The sequence below is a fragment of the Dipodomys merriami genome, unplaced genomic scaffold (assembly GCF_024711535.1).
Source record: "Dipodomys merriami isolate MVZ:Mamm:240054 unplaced genomic scaffold, mDipMer1.0.p SCAF_12, whole genome shotgun sequence".
Taxonomy (NCBI): Eukaryota; Metazoa; Chordata; class Mammalia; order Rodentia; family Heteromyidae; genus Dipodomys; species Dipodomys merriami.
The window spans coordinates 42,669,594-42,687,704 of NW_027202493.1; the positions used below are offsets into that span (position 1 = coordinate 42,669,594).

Consider the following 18,111-nt stretch of genomic DNA (forward strand, 5'->3'; position numbering starts at 1 on the left):
ACTGAGAGCAGAGATTCAAAGCCAGCCTGGATGGGGCTGGGAAGGTGGCTCAGTGGTAGAGCGCTTGCTTTGCATGCCTGAGGCCCTGGGTTCGATTCCTCAGCACCACAAAAGCAAAAAAGAAAGAAGCCAGAAGTGGCGCTGTGGCTCAAGTGGTAGAGCGCTAGCCTTGAGCTGAAGAGCTGAGGGGCAGCGCCCAAGCCCAGAGTTCAAGCTCCACGACTGGACCCCCCCCAAAAAAAATAGCCTGGACACAGAAGTCCATGAGATTCCATCTCTAATTAATCAGCAGAAAAGCGGAGCTTTGGGGCATGGCTCAAGTGGCACCAGCCAAGCAAGCAGAGAGTGAGTGAAAAGCCCTGAGTTCAAGCCATGGTCCTGGCACACACAAAGAAGCTAGAAAGGGCGGCTCCAGCGGGAGCCGAGGGTCCCCCAGCCTGACGCTTAGGACACAGGCCAGCCCTGCGGTGCCCTCCACAGCTCCCCGCGGGGGGGCGGGCGGGCTCCCAGTCCACCCCAGCAGCGTGGGCAGAGCAGGCCTTCTCACCTGGTGCTGCTCGGGGCCCGGGGCGGAGAGGTGACGACCAGGTGAGACTTGACGGCAGGCGCAGGCAGCGGCGGCGGCTCGCTGAAGCTGAGCGACCGGCTCCGGACCTGGCAGGGGAGTGGAGCGTGAGGCCTCCCGGCAGCCCCTCCGTGCAGGGAGGAACCCCAGACTGGCATGACGCCGGAGGCCAACGGGGCCCCGGGCAGCCAGGCTGGGTCGGGGAGACTGCAGAGGGAGAGCAGGCCTCAAACAATCAAGCGGAGCGAGGGACAGGGAGCCACCACAAGGAAGTGAGTGGACAGTGCAGGAGGGAGGGGCTTCCCGCTGCCTCTCCCTCTTCGCCACCTCCTGGCACCGAGGCTTTACAGCATGTGGCGCCCCCTGTGGCTGGAAGACGAGACTAGAGTCCGCCATTTGTGAGTCTCATGACTTCCGAGTGATCTCACTGCAGAGCCAAGCAATCCAGGGCGCTCTTCCATGGGGGCCTGGGGTTTCTACCCCAGCACACAGAGCCCCCTCTTGCTCCCGCCTTCCTCCATGCCCACCTCCTGTCCTACTGCGCCACATGCGCTCCTTACTTGCCTCTTGGCACTGACCCTCTAACAAGTACCCACAGACATCCACGGCTCAGTAGAGACCTGACCCTAGCATCTCCTGCAACTTAAGAGGACAAGCACACCGCTGGACCCTGACCCGTTCTGGAAGCACTTTTCCCTGGCTCCTGGGGGGCTCTGTCCGGCTCCATCACAGGGGAAGGGAGGACACGTGGAATCCACATGAAGTCTGGGGGTCAGAGGTCTGCCAACGCACCAGCCACAAGCCAAAGACTCAGCTCCCAGCTCAGGGGTGTGCGCAAGAGCCCAGGCTTGTCCCCCCCTCCCCTGCAGGGGATGTACCCAGGAGCCCCAGGCTTGTGCACCCCCCCCAAGAGACATGTGCAAGAGCCCAGACCTGTTCCCAACCCAGGATGTGTGCAAGAGCTCCAGGCTTGCGTGAGGGCACACTCACCGGTGAGAGAGGGGTGGTGGCAGGGGCAGCAGCCCAGCTGATGCTGGTGTAGATATGAGGGGAGACGGGGATCTGGAAGGAAGGCAGAGCCTGTGGAAACAACAGGGTGTCGGCCGGGCGCCAGGGCGGGAAGCAGAGGGTCTGCCGGGGGCCCTGACGCTTCTCTTTCTATCACAGAACGTTTGCACCCAGCTCTCCAGCTGTGGGCTTCACGCGAGGCTCGGATCTCTCCTGAGCTCCCCTCAGAGCTGGTTCCATGCTAGGCTAGAACGTGCCCAGAACGTGCCTCAGGCAGTTGCTAAAGAAGACCCGAGCCCTGTGAGGCCGTGCGGTGCTGCTGCAATGCGCTGGGCATCACCACAGCACAGGAGACAGCGAGGAGCTCGCAGATGCCCCGCTGAGAGCTATTCACCAAGTGCGGGCCCACTGGCCAGCGGGGCTGCACATCTGCCACGCACGATTTTAGCTAAGTGGTCACTAGCTCTAAGGAGCTCGTTCTGTAAGCTTTGCTGATTGTTCTGAAAGCGCTGCTGTCTAATGACTAGCTTGCAAACTGTCCCAGAGTCTAATAAAATGGAGCTACAGGCGCAGGGAGATTTTTCAGTGCAGCCCACAGAGGCGCACGTGTGCTCCTGCGGACAGTGACAACCGTCCCAGTGTCACTCTGGCAATTTCCCGAGCACACAGCACATGGCGGCCTCCCTCCTGGGTCCTCCGTGTCTCCTGGGGCCTCTAGGAAATAAGGACCTGACTGCAGCTAATCGTTTCTCGATGAAAAGCTTCCTGGCCCACCACTGGCAGAGTGGGTTTCAAAGCCTGATCCCAGTGCTAAGATGGGCCATGGGAATCCCAACCCCATGCCGCCAGTGCCTGTCCACCCAGCCACCCGACACTCCTCTGCCAAGCCCAGGCACCTGGTGGCTTAGGAACGTGGTGAGATCTCTCACAACCATTCCCCAGGGCTGCCGCCAGAATTCTGGGGCGTCCCACATTTACTGGGTGACACCCCTTTCCTTTTCCTCTCCTGTAGAATCATCAGCCACTTGGCCGCAGAGCTCAGTTGTCAATTGGGGCGGGGGAGCGGGGGGGGGCCCCCCGGAGCCTGCGCTCTGGCGGCTGGTGACCACTCAGACCTCAGGCAGAGCCCTGTGTGCCCCGCCCATACCTGATAGGCATGGTCAGCCTGAATGTGCCAGAAGGAGCCAGGGGCTGACGTGCTGAGCGCACCCGAGGGCAGGGGAGACTCCAGGCCGGATGGTTCGGGTCTAGGGTACGAAGCTTTGGGCGGAGGCAGTGGAAGAGCAGCAAGCGAGGGGCTGGTCACCCGGGGGGCGGGCACTGGCTCGGCAGGAGTCCCGGGGGCGGAGGGGCCGGGCGCGGCCACGGCAGACTCTTCCTTCATCTGCACCTCCGTGTAGTAGAAATCCTCCTCCCGCTTGAACTGGTCCGAGTCCACGGTGTCCCTGCACAGAAAGCAGGTGTCATCGGCTCAACGCTGAGGGACACTGAGGTACGAGGGAGAATCTGGGTGCTTGGGGCCACTTACAACGTCAGGGAAGGTCCCCAAGGCACCCAGGAGCCCTCATGCCAATGTGTCACAAGGATCAGGCTCTTGCTAGAACAGGAGCGAATGCTGCTTCCCTCCAGGCAGGGCCAGGCCTCAGCTGCCACCCTAGCGGCCTACATGGAGAGTCAGCGCCCTGGCCCCAGCGCCCAGCAAGCAAGCGAGGCCCAGGCCCCTGCGAGAAGCAGATGCAGCTTGGCCACCCCACTTGTTGGCCACGGGGCCCCCGAGCGAGCGGCATGGCAAAGGCAGCTTCCTGTGGCGGTCAGGACGGCATGGGTGCCCTCGGCAAGCCGTTCCTGGGAACCACAGAATGGGGGCCACCTGAGGAGCACCCTCAGCTGGGAGGCCCGAGCTCCACACCTACCCCAAGTGAAGAGCTTTGACGTGCCGCTTGATGCCGACGATGGAGCGCAGAACTTTGCCACAGTTGGGCCACAGGCACTTGTACATGACCTTCACTGAGTTCTAGGGGAAAAGAAGCCCGTGAGATGGATGTGCTCCTCTGCCCGGCCCGGCCTCATCCTCACTCGGCAGGAACTTCAATGCGGCCGTCCTCAGCCAGAACCAACAAAAGGCCCTCAGGAAGGGCGCGCTGGACGGCAGGAAGCCCTCAGAGGCGGCCAGAGCAGTCAGGAGGGGCTCTGGCGCCCTGTGGCCTCTCATGTGGGAACGCAGGGAAAGTGGCGGCAACTGGGAGGAAGCTAACCAGGCAGAGGATCTGACATCAAAGTCCAGTAATACGTCAAGGAAACAGACACAGCAAAAGAAAACTGAGGGGAGACTTGGGGTCTCCCTGCTCCTCCGGGGCAGGCCATCCCTGCACGCCTTTAGTCACGTACCTTCCTCTTCCGTGGAGCTGGTTCATCCAGCAGGAAAGGGTCAGGGTCGGTCTCAAAGCCATGATCGGTCTGGGGAGAACCGAAGGCGTCCCCCAGGTACTTGGGGCTGGCCTGCGGGTGGGGCGGGGAGGGGGTGGAGACGCCGCTGCTCCCGCTCCAGTGCCCGCTGGTGGTGCTGCTGCCGCTGTCAGACACGTCGCCGCTCTCCTTCCACGGGTCACCACAGGCCGCACGGGATGACGCTGGTGGGAAGGAGAGAAGGTGAAAGGACAGGCAAGGGCTTGTCCCCAGGCCCCAAAGACAAAAACAAACAAAAGAAGAAACGCCTCCTTTTCAAACTATGGTGAGGCCGTTCGCTCGTCACCGTGGCAGAACGGCTCAGCCCGCTGTGCACCCCATACACGCTGCAACTGCAAGGTATACTCAGTTAATCAAAGAACCCAAGTAAAATGTATTTCCCAAGCCAGGCATGACGGCCTAGGCCTATAATCCCAGCTACTTGGGAGGTGGCATTCTAAAGGACCACAGTTAGAAGCCAGACCAGACAAAAAGATAGGAAGATCTCATCTCAACAAACAAGATGAGAATGCTCATGCCGAGCGCTGGTGGCTCACGCCTGCAATCCCAGCTCCCCAGGCGGCTAGGATCTGAAGATTGTGGTTTGAAGCCAATCCAGGCAGAATATTCCATGAGACTCTTATCTCCAATTAACCACCAGAAAGCTGGAAGCAGAAGAACACTACCCTGGAAGGAAAAAGCCTAGCAAGAGTGTAAAGAGTGTGAAGAGTGTAAAGGGTCCAAAACTAACACACATGAAAAAAGATGGGTATGGCAGTATGCACTACAGTCCCGGCTATGGAAAACGCAGAGGTAGGAGAATCTTGCTCTGAAGCTGGCCATGGCTAAATGCAAGACTGTATCTGAAAAGTAACTAAAAGGGCTGGAGGTGTGGCTCAGGTGACTGCCTAGCAAGCCTCAATAACAACCACCCCCCTGTATCTGCTAAAAGTGGAGGAGCCCCTCCATCCTGAGAACAAGGGAAGTTTTCTTTCCCATTGGCTTAAATAAGACATATATTGTAATTTAAAAAAAAATCTTTAGCAGCAAACAGGAACTGACAGCACAGGACGATGGTATGTTATCAGTGAGCTACAGACAGGTTGTGTGTACACATGCACACTCCTAATGGAAGTAGAGTAATCATTTTCTTCCCATTTGGGACACTTTTCTGGACCTTACCCAACCTCTAGGCTCTCCTACACCTGGAAAAGTTCCTACAGCTTAAAAAGGGACTCCACTCCCTCTCTCTCCCTGGGACTTTGCTTGGGCCAACAGAGCAGACACACACTACCAGGCTTCACCACTAGGTGTCCTCGGAGTGCACCAAAGCAAGCTTTGGGTGGACTTAATTAAATCTGCTTTAGCTCTCCTTTAAATTTACTTTTCTATCTAGGGAGATGATTACTTATGAGGGACACTTGTAAAGGCTGCTTTCCTTCTGCAATGTCCTTAGAGATAACTCCATATTCTGCAAGCTTTTAGGCAGCTTGCAATTCAATTAGGGCTCGTGGATTAAAAAATCATTCCCTGGGAATGAATAAGACAGGCCAGCCATATAATTAATAATAATATTGATATTAATAAACTTCAGGTTTCCTACAAGTCTTGTCAAAGGACTGACAGCCAGAAATCTTCCCTTCCCCCATTTCACTGATAAAGTATCTTGAGGTCACGAATAGCAGGATTTTGTCTTAATTTAGAAATCTGAAGTCATACCATTGCTTTTAGTAAGCAATTTGGTTTATTTATGGTTCCATGATTTCAGGTATCTAGCCTATAATCTCACTCACTGACAAGGCATTTGGAATGGAGGCATGATTTTTCTGAAGCCACAAGGACCATCGGGCCCACTTCTACCTTGGTGAACTAAATATTCCTTAGGCCTTGTTCAGACTCCATGGTGACACATTCGCCCATCCAAGAGCTTGCTCACCTGGGCAGCATGGCTCAGCACCGAGCTCAGCCCTCTTCACAACACCACCAGAGAGCCCACCCAGCCGGCTTGGTGGCTCTCAGGCGGCCTGAAATCCTCCAGAAATCCTAGGGACAAACTGACTCTGGTGATCGGCTGCTCAAAGGTGAGGTGAGCTGTGGGCCTCTGCTGTGCCTGGAGCCCTTCGGCCCCCATTACTCACCAGAGAAGTTGGTCTCTGCTCTGGGGGGACTCTGGACAACTGGACTGCAGGACAGGGACGTCAGCACCATGGCCGCCATCATCTCGTCCATCTCCACTGCATCCGACTTCCTGCATCCAAATGAGCAGGTGGGAAGCGCGCTGTCTATGTGGACTGAGCCACAGCATCCACGGAACAGACACCGTCCCCATGTACCCCTCCCAACAGCCCGCCTTGCCCACGTAATAGGAGAAGTCGACCGTGACAGTCTTCTCATTCTAGACAGGCCGCATGGCTCCAACGGTAGAGTGCCTGCCTACCAAGTTGAAGGCCAGGAGTTCAATCCCCAGTACAAGAGAAAAAACCTCATTCTGAATGGTATTGACAATAATTAGCCCAGTATCAGCAGATGAGTTCCATTTTGTGTGTGTGTGTGTGTGTGTGTGTGTGTGTGTGCGTGTGCACGAGCACACTTATTGGTGTGTCTGTACAACTGTGCGTGCCAGTACTAAATCTTGAATTCAGGGCCTTGCACTTTCACTTGGCTTTTTCCACTTACAGCTGGAGCTCTACCACTTGAGATATGGCCCTAGTTGTTGGGTTTTTTTTTTCTTTGTCGCTTGTGGGGTTTGAACTCTGGGCCTGGATGCTGTCCCTCTGCTCTTCAGCTAAAGGCTAATACTCTACCACTTGAGCCACAGCACCACTTTCTGTTTTCTGAGTGGTTTACTGGAGATAAGAGTTTCATCAGGCTGGGAAGGTGGCTCAAGTGGTAGAGCGCTAGCCTTGAGCTGAGGGACAGCGCCCAGGCCCAGAGTTCAGGCCCACAACTGGCAAAAAAAAAAAAAAAAAAAAAGCTCAGGCTAGCTTTTAAACCACAATCCTCAGATCAGATCCTTAGATCTCAGCCTCTCAGCTAGGATTACCAGCATGAGCCACCGGTGCCCAGCCTGCCTCCAAGGGAATGCCTTGTTATTATGTGGGGGAGAAGGAAGGAGAAATTGACTATGACAACTATTCCCTGTTAAATTTAAATATAAGACAGGGAAGGGGACTAATTTTAGTATTCTGGATTGCAGTGGACATCATGAAACCATGCTTGATTGCACTGTTAGGACTCTACTCTATTCCCCTAAATAATTTCAAGCTGCAGAGTTAGAAAGGAAGTGAGGCCAGTACAACTGGCCTTGAGGGCTGGTAGTCCTAGTTATTCAGGAGGCTAAGATCGAAGGATCATGGTTGAAGCCAGCCCTGGCAGACAAATCTTATCTCCAATTAGCTACCAAAAATTGGCTTGTGAGTACCAACAGAACCTATTATATAAGCCAGGATACAATAAATAATCCAACATAAATCTTGGTACCTCCAAACAGCAGGATTCCCTAAATTTGACATGTGATTTTTCTTAAACTCTCTATACAATTACATTGAAGTAAAATTAGAGCTGTAAGTTAATGTATTAGGAAACGAAAGACTGAAATGAATTTCTAGATAGCTAGTCTGCTCCAAAGGGCTGTACTATCACTCTTTATAATTCGAGTCTACTAAACTAGGCGACTGGGTTTGAAACCACTAAGTTAAACAGTTTATGAGCTTCGAATTTCACTTCCACTGAACAGAAAAGCAAACTCCTGGCTGGCATCCAGCTGAATACACAATCACAACGTGGCTTCCTGGCCTCAAAACACAGGGTCTACTGTCAACTGCGCCAACAAGCAGCCAGAGATGGGACAGGCTGCACTGCTCCACAGCAGGAGTGGGAAGCGATGTCAGTGGGCAGATTCCCTTTTGAAAGCATAATGAGGGGCTGGGAAGGTGGCTCAGTGGTAAAGCGCTTGCCTTGCATGCATAAAGCCCTGGGTTCGATTCCTCAGTACCACATAAATAGAAAAGGCCAGAAATGGTACTGTGGCTCAAGTGCTAGCCTTGTGCAAAAGCAGCTCAGGGACTGTGTCCAAGTCATGAGTTCAAATGCCAAGACTAGCGGGGAAAAAAAAAAGCATAATGATCGTCTAACATCAAAGATCTATATTCCCGGGAAAAAGTCACATCCTACAACTCTAAAACAAAACACTGACTCTTTGTTCAACACTGATGTCTCCGAATAGTCAATCCAGTCCAATCCAGTCCAAGTGTCAGGGATCCAGGCTGGAAAGAGCCTGCTTCCCACTTTTGCACAGCCTTGGGCTAGGGAGGAGTTTACATCTTTAAATTTTTTAAGAGGAATATTATTTCTGGACAAGTGGCACATAACAATTGTACTGAATTACATTCAAGTTTGAGGATCCACAAATAAACTACCTTGGAGCAGCCCATGCTCAGAAGCCCACATTACCCTGCCGGGTGCCAACTCCAGGTCTGAGCAACTGCTTTCTGTGTCTCCTCTTTAAAGACTAGGAGCTGAGTTTGGTGGAAGCCTGGAGGGAGGAGCCCTTTGCCAAACTGAGAGTTACAGGGAGTAGACGATGTCTTTCTGTGTTCTTATAAACAGGAATGGGGAAGGCTGGGCCCATGGGCTGCCAGGGTCCCAATGTCATTTGGTATGCAATGGGACAGACAGGCACACCTCCCGCTGAACGTTGTGGCCCTCTGCCTTATGGGTAATCCCGTATAGCCTGAGAACAATGTCATAAATATCCAAATGACTCTGGGTATTCACACACAGTGACACAAAGACCTGTTTGCATCTGATCATAGACAATAGCAGTTATCAAAATAAACTCCAGGAAATGGAAACAAGAAGTGTTTTCTTTTTTGCTATTTGTTTTCTTTTTATCTTGTTTGCTTGTTTATGTCTTTGGGAGGGTAAGGGGGCACAGAAATGGAGGGACAAAGTGAACAAACAAATGCAGCTGTGGTACTTACTAGACACGATGTTGAAAAGGAACTATACAACTGGGTACCAGTGGCTTACCACTATAACCTGAGCATTGCAATTCAAAGCCAGCCCAGGCAGAAAAGTCCCCATGAGATTCTTAGCTCCAATTAACTACTCAAAACCCAGAAGTAGAGATTTGGATCAAAGTGGTAGAATGCTATCCTTGATTAAAAAGTGCTTAGGGACAGCACCCAGGCACTGAGTTCAAGCCCTATGACCCAGGGAGGGGGGAGTAAGAACTATACAACTTGTGGGTAGGGATGGGAGGGAAAAACTGGGAGAGAGCCAGTGAGAGGGTGACATTATCCAAAAAGAAATGTACTCATTACCTGACTTATGTAACAGTAACATTATCTATGTAATAACTATTTTTAAAAATATCCAAATGGGGCTGGGAATGAGGCCTAGTGGTAGAGTGTTTGCCTCGCATGCATGAAGTCCTGGATTCCATTCCTCAGTACCACATACACAGAAAAAGCCAGAAGTGGTGCTGTGCTCAAGTGGTAGAGTGCCAGTCTTGAGCAAAAGCAGCTCAGGGACAATGGCCAGGCCCCGAGTTCAAGCCCCTCAACTGGCTAAATAAATAGGTAAATAACTGGATAAATAAGCAAGCTCAGCAGAACACGGGCCCCATCTCTGCTGAAAGAATGCCGTCCGTATTGGCAGGCACCTAGGACCCAGCACCCCTCCATGCAGTATTGGCAGGCACCTAGGACCCAGCACCCCTCCATGCAGTCCACGCCGCACCCCCGCCACCCCCACAAACCTCTTGGGGACGTCAATGTTCCTAGAGACGGGTCTGTAGGCCGGGCCCCGGGCCCCGTGCTCCTGGGGAGGCCCCTGAGGCGCAGGGGCGCCCTGCCGCTCCGCCAGCCACACTTCCTCCGCCTTGCAGCACACCTGCAGCTTCTGGTCCAGCAGCCAGACCGTCACCTCGTCCTCCGCCCAGCGGTGCCGCTCCACCAGCCCCAAGCGCTCCTGGCCGCCATGCCACACACGCACCTGCGGGGAACGCGCCTGGTCAGCTCGCCCCCACCCGGGCCCACAGCCGGGAGTCGGGACCAGTCTGCCACGGCCTCCCTGGGCACACTCATCTTTAAGTCATACGCTGCCCTACAGTCTGTCCCAAAGTTCAGGTGGTACAAAGCTTAATACCCCACGCAACAGCGCTAGAAAGTTGCTAGAACATGGCAGCTCTGCTGTGGGACAGGATTAATGCCATCATCACAGGAACAGGTTAGCTATGCAGAGAGGGGGTTGGATACCGAGGGTACCTACAATGGAGTCCGGCCCCTCTCATTCTTCTGCTCACCTCTCATTCCCAGCCCCCTGAGCATCAAGTCCAACGAAAACGATCATCTACAAATGACTCGTGTGGTACTGTTACAGCTTCTGGAGACAGGCAGGCTGCCGCGCAGGTCCCGGTACTCACCACCACCCATTCTTCTCCAGAGATCCCTATGGACCCTGGCCTGGGCCAGGGGGTGGACCGGCAGCTGGGCTTCGCTCTGAATCTAGAATCGCTGCTGGTGCCCCTGCACATCCACTGTGCCACCTGCCCAGGACTACCTGTGCCCTGTGCCCTGTGTCCCTCCCTTCAGAGACATCCGTGAGGAGGAGCTGGAAGGCAGGGCTTGCTTTAAGCTTAAAATCCTCCTGCCTCAGCCTTCCCAACTGCTGTGATTACAGGCATGCCTTGCCCTGCCTGGTGTCAACTTGCATAAATTTGAGGCCCTTTTCCAGACTGTGTAAAGTTGCAGATGACACACCCCTGAGCTAGGGCTGGGCTTGGAGCATCCCAGAATGCGTGGCCACCTTGTCGACTAGACACTGCCATGGGCCCCCCAAGGGAGAAATGACAGCGCATTCACTGCTTAGAGCCCCGGGGCTGGAGGAGGCAGCCCGAGCTCAAACCAGAGCATTTCCAGCCGGATACTCAGGGAAACCAAGGCCCAAGCCTTGGACGCAGGGCCTGTCCGGGTTGGATCCACTTACCTTCTGTCCAGGCTGAAAGGCCACCTGCTGGAGGCCCGGGGTGCCCAGAGCCTTGCGGGCCTCCTTGGGCTGTTCTTGGCATGCAGGGTCCTTAGAGGCGAGGGTGGGCTGCGGAGTGGCCCCCTCTGGCAGCTCCACCGGCGGCTCCGAGGGTGCTCCGGTCCCCGCCGGCCCGTCCGAAGCACTGGGTCCCAGCACCCGGGCCCCCAGGAGGGAGCGCTTACCCAGCCGGCGAGACAGCACGCTGGCCATGCTGCTGCCTTCTTCGGGGGAGGCAAAGGCCACAGTGAGTCACGGCCTACACGTGTCTGTGGAGGGGAGAGACACCGATCACACCGTCATCCTTCCCGCTTCCTGGCAAAGAGCGTACAAAATACTGAAAAGTGCAAAGGAAAGCGCGCCAGCATGAGCCTTCAGTGGCCCGCTCCTCTGCCAAAAGAGCCTGGCCGTTTTTAAGTGGCTGGAAAACACAGCCCCTCGGCTCTTCAGCAGACACATGGGGCCAGTTTACACCTCTGTCCCTGAGGGCGGGACCTGTCCTCGGGCCCTGTCCACACCACAGAAGCCCGCACACTGGCGGACAAGCACGGGAGTGAACGCAAGTCGCCCTGGGGAAAGCCCTCACGCACAACCCTGCGGCTCACGCGTGAACACAGCTGTCTGAGACACACACTCCCTAGCCGGGAAGGCCCAGGGCCGTCACAATAATGTGCAGGCCTTGGAAACAAACCCCACTTCAGCCTCCCCATGTCACGCTCCAGGGAACGAACCCTGAGCATCTCCTACCCGACCACAGTGGCAAAGGGCTACAAGGAGACTCCTGCCCTGCCCCAGCCCGGCCCTGCCTCCTCGTCTCTGTCCTGGGTCATCTCTTCACATCTACCTGTTTTTGAGATAGTAAGTAGTTGAGGAAAGGAAACCAGCAAAGTGCCTGCCGGGAGCCGCAGGGCTGAGGCAGGTGTAAAAACCCAGGTTTGCCAAACATAGTGACACGCATTTGTGATCCAGCTACTCAGGAGACACAGGCAGAAGGATTATGATCTGAGGCTGGCTCAGGAGAAAAAAAAAGTGAGGCACTACCTGAAAAATACCAAAAAAGGGCTGGAGTTGTGGCTCAAGTGGTGGAGTACGCCACTTTGCCTCGCAACTGTGAGGGCCTGAGTTCAAGTACTACTGCTGCTGGTCACTGCCCCCCCCATCCCAGAATACTCCCCAGGCTACTTCCAGGCATGCGGCCGTTCTGCCACATTCCTCCTCAACCACCACTCCACAGTCCCATTCACATCAGGCAACAGGTGCTGGTGGCTCATGCCTGTAACCCTAACTACTCAGGCAGTGGAGACTGAGATCTGGAGTATTACAGTTTGAGACCAGCCCAGGTAGAAAGGTTCTCTAGAAGCCAGGCACCAGCAGCTCATGCCTGTCATCCTAACTACTCAGGAGGATGAGATCTGAGGATCGTGGTTCAAAGCCAGCCCAGGCAGAAAGTCCGTGAGAGTCTTATCTCCAATTAACCACCAGAAAACTGGAAGTGACGCTGTGGCTCAAGTGGTAGAGTGCGTGCCTTGAGCAGAAGAGCTCAGGGGCACTGCCCAGGCCCAGAGTTCAAGCCCCACAACCAATAAAAGAAAAAAGGAAGGAAGGCGTGAGGGAAGGAAGGTAGGAAGGAAGGAAGGAAGGGTTCTCTAGACCCCATCTCCAAAAGAACCAGCAAAGAAGGACTAGAGGCATGGTTCAAGTGCTAGGAGCCAGCGCAGCAAGCACAAATGAGGTCCCAAGTTCACACCCTATTAGTAATGCAAAATAAGTACATAAATGAGGTAAAATCAGTGCCCTTGTCAATGCGAACTGTCTGAACAATTCTGCAGACCTTTTTTCACTTTTTTACCCTGGTCCAAAAATACCTTGGGGTGCATTCGGGCCCCTGCTCAGTCCTGGCCTCTTCCCAGCTTGTCTGGCAAGTTCTACTAGCAAGCATCTCTACAATAACAAACCACGGACTGCAAAAATAACTCTGCAGGATAATAAGAAAGTTGCAAAGATTGAGCAAAGGCATTTTACCCAGGGCCTCGAGGGCTGAAATGTGATAGAGCGTCTGTCTGCGCTGTGAATGCCCAAGAAAGCAGAGCTGGGAACAAGAGAGCGCCCCCGCCCCTGTGCACATTTCCCTAGGCCCGGTGGCAGTGACTTCGCAGCAATCGCCTTTCATCACGCTGGGAAAGCTGGAGTAAAGGACCTGGGTGTGGCTCTGAGGTAGAGAGCTTACCTCGCTTTCCTCAGGCTGGGGGTTCCATCCCCAACATGGGAAAAAATCTAGAGTCTTGGAGGTGTGGTCATGTGGCAGAGCAGCAGCCATAAGCAAGCAGAGTAAGAGTACGAGGCCATAAGTTCAAGACCCAGTACTGAAGAAGGAAAAACAAGCCCAGAACTTCTAACTATTTCCATAGAAACTGATGGAAGCTACAGACATGGTGCAATACCAAGCTCAGACATCAGATGGCAGCACCAACCCAGGCTGGGGGGGGGTGCAGACTATTCTTGGCAGAAATCCCAGTGGCCACCCCCACTTTCCAGAGCAGGAAGTTTGGGGTTTCTACCACTGAAAATGAAGACAGGGTTGTGTTTCCAAAATCCCTGGGTTTCCAGTCCTCAGACAGCGCGCCTGCGATGTTTAGCCAACAAACTCTGACGCTGTTTTTGTAAGCCTTTTCTTCTCTCTGAAGAATACTTTCTAGCTTGTTGGTGAGCAGCTAGATCTGCCTGTTGGAAGCAGGCGCCCTGCCGCTTCCTGTTTGCTCCCACACTGCCGGCCCGGCCTTCTTCTGTAGCCTTTCTCCCCGACTCCAGTTAAAACAAATTTGATTGTCGGTTTTATTTATAGTACTCCTAAATCTTAATTTTTAAAAGCAGAAGAGAAAGAAGGAAGGGAAACTGTCTTTATTAAGTGCCTCTCAGACATTTTTATAAATTGTATCTAATTTGAGTTTCAAAACAATTTGAGATGGCCCTGAAAGGGCTGTGCTTGTGGCTCATGCCTGTACCTTCGCCACTCAGGAGGCTGAGTTTAAAGCCAGCCCCAGCAGAGGACTCCAAAAGGCTCCTATCTCCAATCCAGTTCAACTTGGGGGAAGCACAGAGTTTTTGAGATTCTAGGTAACTGAGCTGCAGATAGGGGACGCGAGGTCAGACTTCAGACTGCCAAAGTTACAGGACTGGAACCGACAGCTTTGGGTTTGAACTCACATCTAGCTGGTTGGTGTCCAAGGTCACAACCCTAGCAAATCCAGGAGGTGTGGAATCTCACAAAATAAAACACGGCATTAAACTGCTTTCCATTCACATTCACATGCTATTTTTTTCTCTGATAGACTCTGCAGGTCTAGACTCCCTCCCCCCCACCCCCCCAGCTTCCATTCCATGGAAATCCGTCCTCCCTTGGCATCTCAGCTGCTTCTCAACACAACTCAAGGTCGCAGCTTTGCTCTGACCTTGCCCGCCGTCCAAGCCACTGTTAATCATTTAGCGGCAAGGGCTGGAAAGACCTTTGCACACGCACGTGCCCCTCAGAGGGCCCAAAGGGATCATGGGATCAGCCAAACAGGGGACACCGGCCGCCCCATGGAGGTGGCCGGGCTTTGCACGATGCCGTTGCCGGCTGCCCTCCTCCTGTCTTCGCCGTCCTTAGGAAGCTGGGATGGCCAGGGCTCCGTGGTGCACACCACAGCAGGAGACTCATGGAGTCACCAGCGGATAGGGTTACACGACAGGCAGGCCCGGGAGGTGGGTGGGGAAGGGAGAGAAGTCACAGCTGTCCCCCCCCCCCCGCCAGCCCCCTGCTCAGGGCCTTCCCTGACGTCCACCTCCGTTCACTCTGGCACAGGTGCTGCACGTGATGCTGCCACAGGGGAGAAACCCAGAAGCTTCTACTTCAGGATAACAACAGTATTTGGGCAAAACACCGCCCTACATTTTATAGTCTCCACTTAACAAAACCCCTTGTTTGGACAAAAACCTTTGCGAAAGGCGCCCCTGTAGAGTTTTAGGGGGATCCGGAGCCCCCCCCTTGCCCCTCAGCTCTAGTGCTGTCACCCCCCGGAGGGACCGGCTACCCTGGAATGTGTGGACGGGTCAGTGTCTAAAGAGGGTGAGCCTTGTCCGGGCCCAGCGCACACATCCTGATGTGTTAATGGCCCCTAATGAGGACATCTGCCACCGGCTTCTAACTGGAACTGACAGAACAGGAAAACAAACCTTCTCTGTGATTCAGAGTTGCAAACTGCTATTGTCACATGACCGAGGCTGCACAACACATGCCTCCACACACGTACGCGTGTGCACACGGTGGCCGCTCTCTGCAACCACCCAGGGCTGTGGCAGCACAGCCTGACAGCCCAGGGCACGGCCAGCACACAGGCCCCCAGCAGGGATTCACTCACAGCTAAGGGGGTTCTCTGAAAGTTTAGGAGAGTGAGGTTTGGAGTAAGAGCCCTACGTGCAGAAGCTTGGGTGCTTGCACCCCTCTGTAACGCGTCATTTATGGGTCAAGGTGAGAGTCGCACCCCTTCAAGAATGTCTGCCAAACCTCAGCTTTGGTATTTCAACATCACCCACTGCACAGTGCTACAGTTCAAGTTTTCAGTTCTTGCATCAATATCTTGTGTATCCGCATTCTTGGCACTTCTGGGACTTGGAAGTCAGGGCCTCAAGCTTGTGCGCTGCTTTTTCACTCATGGCTGGCACTCTACCACTTAAGCCACACCTCCAGTTCTAGCTGGTCAATTAAAGAGTCTCATGGGGTTTTCTATCTAGGCTGGCTCTGAACTGTGATCCTCAGATCTCAACCTCTTGAGTAGCTAGTATTACAGGGCTCATATATCGTGAGTGTGTGTGTGTGTGTGTGTGTGTGTGTGGGCACACACGCGCACCAATGTGCAAATGTGCTAGCCCTGGATCTGAACTCAGGGCCTGGCACTGTGCCTGAGTTTTTATGCTAAAGACTAGCTTGCTCAAGGCTAGCATTCCACCTCTTGAGCCTCAGCTCCACTTCAGGCTTTTTTCCTTTGGGTGTTTAATTGGGAATAAAACATTCACGGACTTCCCTGCCCAGACTGGCTTAGAACCTCAATCCTCAGACCTCAGCTTCCTGAGTTGCTAGGATTACAAACCTGAGCCACCAGTGCCAGTTCAAATATCATTCTTAATATTTTTCTGGAAAGCTACCAGCTTTATCTGTTAAGTCTAACATATCATAACTTAAAATTTTTGAAGTGTTATATTCTAGACTCAAGCAAAGGCCAAAATGTTACCCACACACTGCCTTTCAAAGACACAGAGCCCTTTGCTCAGGCTACCATCAAAGAAGACCAGCCTCTATAATGGAGCTCCAGCAGAGCGGGCTCCCAAGCTTTCATTCTCCCCAGGAATTAGCCAGCAACTCTGCTGATAGGTGCCACGCGCACGGGAGAACACAGTTGTGATGATACGCAAACACCTGTGGTCACCACGTGTGGATGCCAGCAGAATCAAGTGTCATAGCTCATCTCCACTACCTGAGAGCTTGCGATCCTCTCCTGCCTCCTCTCCCCTTGCCCTCCTCAGAGAATACTCAACACTCTTGGACTTTTTCTTCTCAGAAGAAAATCTGACTTGCCTTTGGTGAGAAACCCCAGTGAGTGTCCAAGACCCTCACCTAAAGCTTCTAGACCGCTGACATTATTGATCAGGCCACATCATATTATTTTGTTTTAATGGGTATGGTATGTATTTAAGATTTTCCGGGTCTGGGAAGGTGGCTCAGTGGTAGAGTGCTTGCCATGCATGCATGAGGCCCTGGGGTCGATTCCTCAGCACCACATAAGCAGAAAAAAGCCAGAAGTGATGCTATGGCTCAAGTGGTAGAGCGCTAGCTGTGAGCTGAAGAGCTGAGGGGCAGTGCCCAGGCCCTGAGTTCAGGTCCCACGACCGACCAAAAAAAAAAAAAAAAAGATTTTCCTAGCTGAACAATGGTGGTTTACACTTGTAATCTGAAAGATTCCATCTCCCAGTAAGTAGAAAAAGTGCAACTTTAGAGGCCTGGCTCAAGTAGTAGAGTGCCAGCCATGAGAGGAAAACAACAAATAAAAAATGAGCAAGAAAAAAAAAAATGAGCAAGAGACGGGCTGGGAAGGTGGCTCACTGGTAGAGTGCTTGCCTTGCATGCATGAGGCCCTGGGTTCGATTCCTAGCACCACATAAGCAGAAAAAAGCCAGATGCTATGGCTCAAGTGGTAGAGCGCTAGCTGTGAGCTAAAGAGGTAAGGGGCAGCACCCAGGACCAGAGTTCAGGCCCCATGACCGGCCAAAACAAACAAAAAAAAAAATGAGCAAGAGCAGGAGACCCTGAGTTCTGGCCACAGTATAATCATTTTGAAAAAAATACAAGCTTCAGATAATATAGGACTCAACATGTTACTGACCAATTCATTATTTCTTTTTTTTTTCTTTTTTGTCCATCATGGGGCTTGAACTCTGGGCCCAGATGCTGTCCCTTAGCTCTTCAGCTCAAGGCTCACACTCTACCACTTGAGCCACAGTGCCACTTCTGGTTTTCTGGTGGTTAATTAGAGATAAGAGTCTCACAGACTTTCCTGCCTGGGCTGGCTTTGAACTGTGATCCTCAGATCTCAGTCTCCTGAGTAGCTAGGATGACAGGCGTGAACCACTGGCACCTGGCCCAATTCATTATATCTAAACCACAGGTCAGACAATAACAACTTAAATTCTTAGGCATTCTGCTTTCCATCACTTTCTGAAGGTGTGTTTGTTTTTAAGTAGATCATACCATATCAGAGTACCATGGTTTCCACAACACTACCGTCAAGATGACAGGCACCTAAAGCCCGCCCACCCCACTCAGGACCAGGACCACACACAGCCTCCCCTCCAACACAGCACCCAGCACTCATTCCTGCCTAAGAGATACAGTAAAGAAGCAAAGAATAATGATCCCCAAATGACAGCGATGAGCACAGAAATCGGTCATCTGATCTGGTTACAATGAATTCTCTCCAACAAATAATAAATTATCCCAATTAGCAAATACTTCCATGGGTCTGAGCCATTCA

The 18,111-nt window shown here is 53.1% G+C and overlaps 1 protein-coding gene across 4 annotated transcripts in view; it reads right to left on the minus strand.

Moving 5' to 3' along the window:
* Znf395 (zinc finger protein 395) overlaps positions 1-18,111 on the minus strand; it is a 54,230-nt gene that overhangs the window by 2,812 nt on the left and 33,307 nt on the right. For all 4 annotated transcript variants that reach the window (XM_070016749.1, XM_070016750.1, XM_070016748.1 and 1 more), the window contains exons 2-9: positions 11,009-11,316; positions 9,780-10,015; positions 6,157-6,266; positions 3,962-4,203; positions 3,487-3,587; positions 2,721-3,018; positions 1,556-1,645; positions 548-654 (exon numbers count right to left, since the gene is read on the minus strand). In XM_070016749.1, the coding sequence (XP_069872850.1) occupies positions 548-654; positions 1,556-1,645; positions 2,721-3,018; positions 3,487-3,587; positions 3,962-4,203; positions 6,157-6,266; positions 9,780-10,015; positions 11,009-11,260 (1,436 nt within the window). In that variant the 5' untranslated portion in view covers positions 11,261-11,316. The remainder of the gene's footprint in view (positions 1-547; positions 655-1,555; positions 1,646-2,720; positions 3,019-3,486; positions 3,588-3,961; positions 4,204-6,156; positions 6,267-9,779; positions 10,016-11,008; positions 11,317-18,111) is intronic.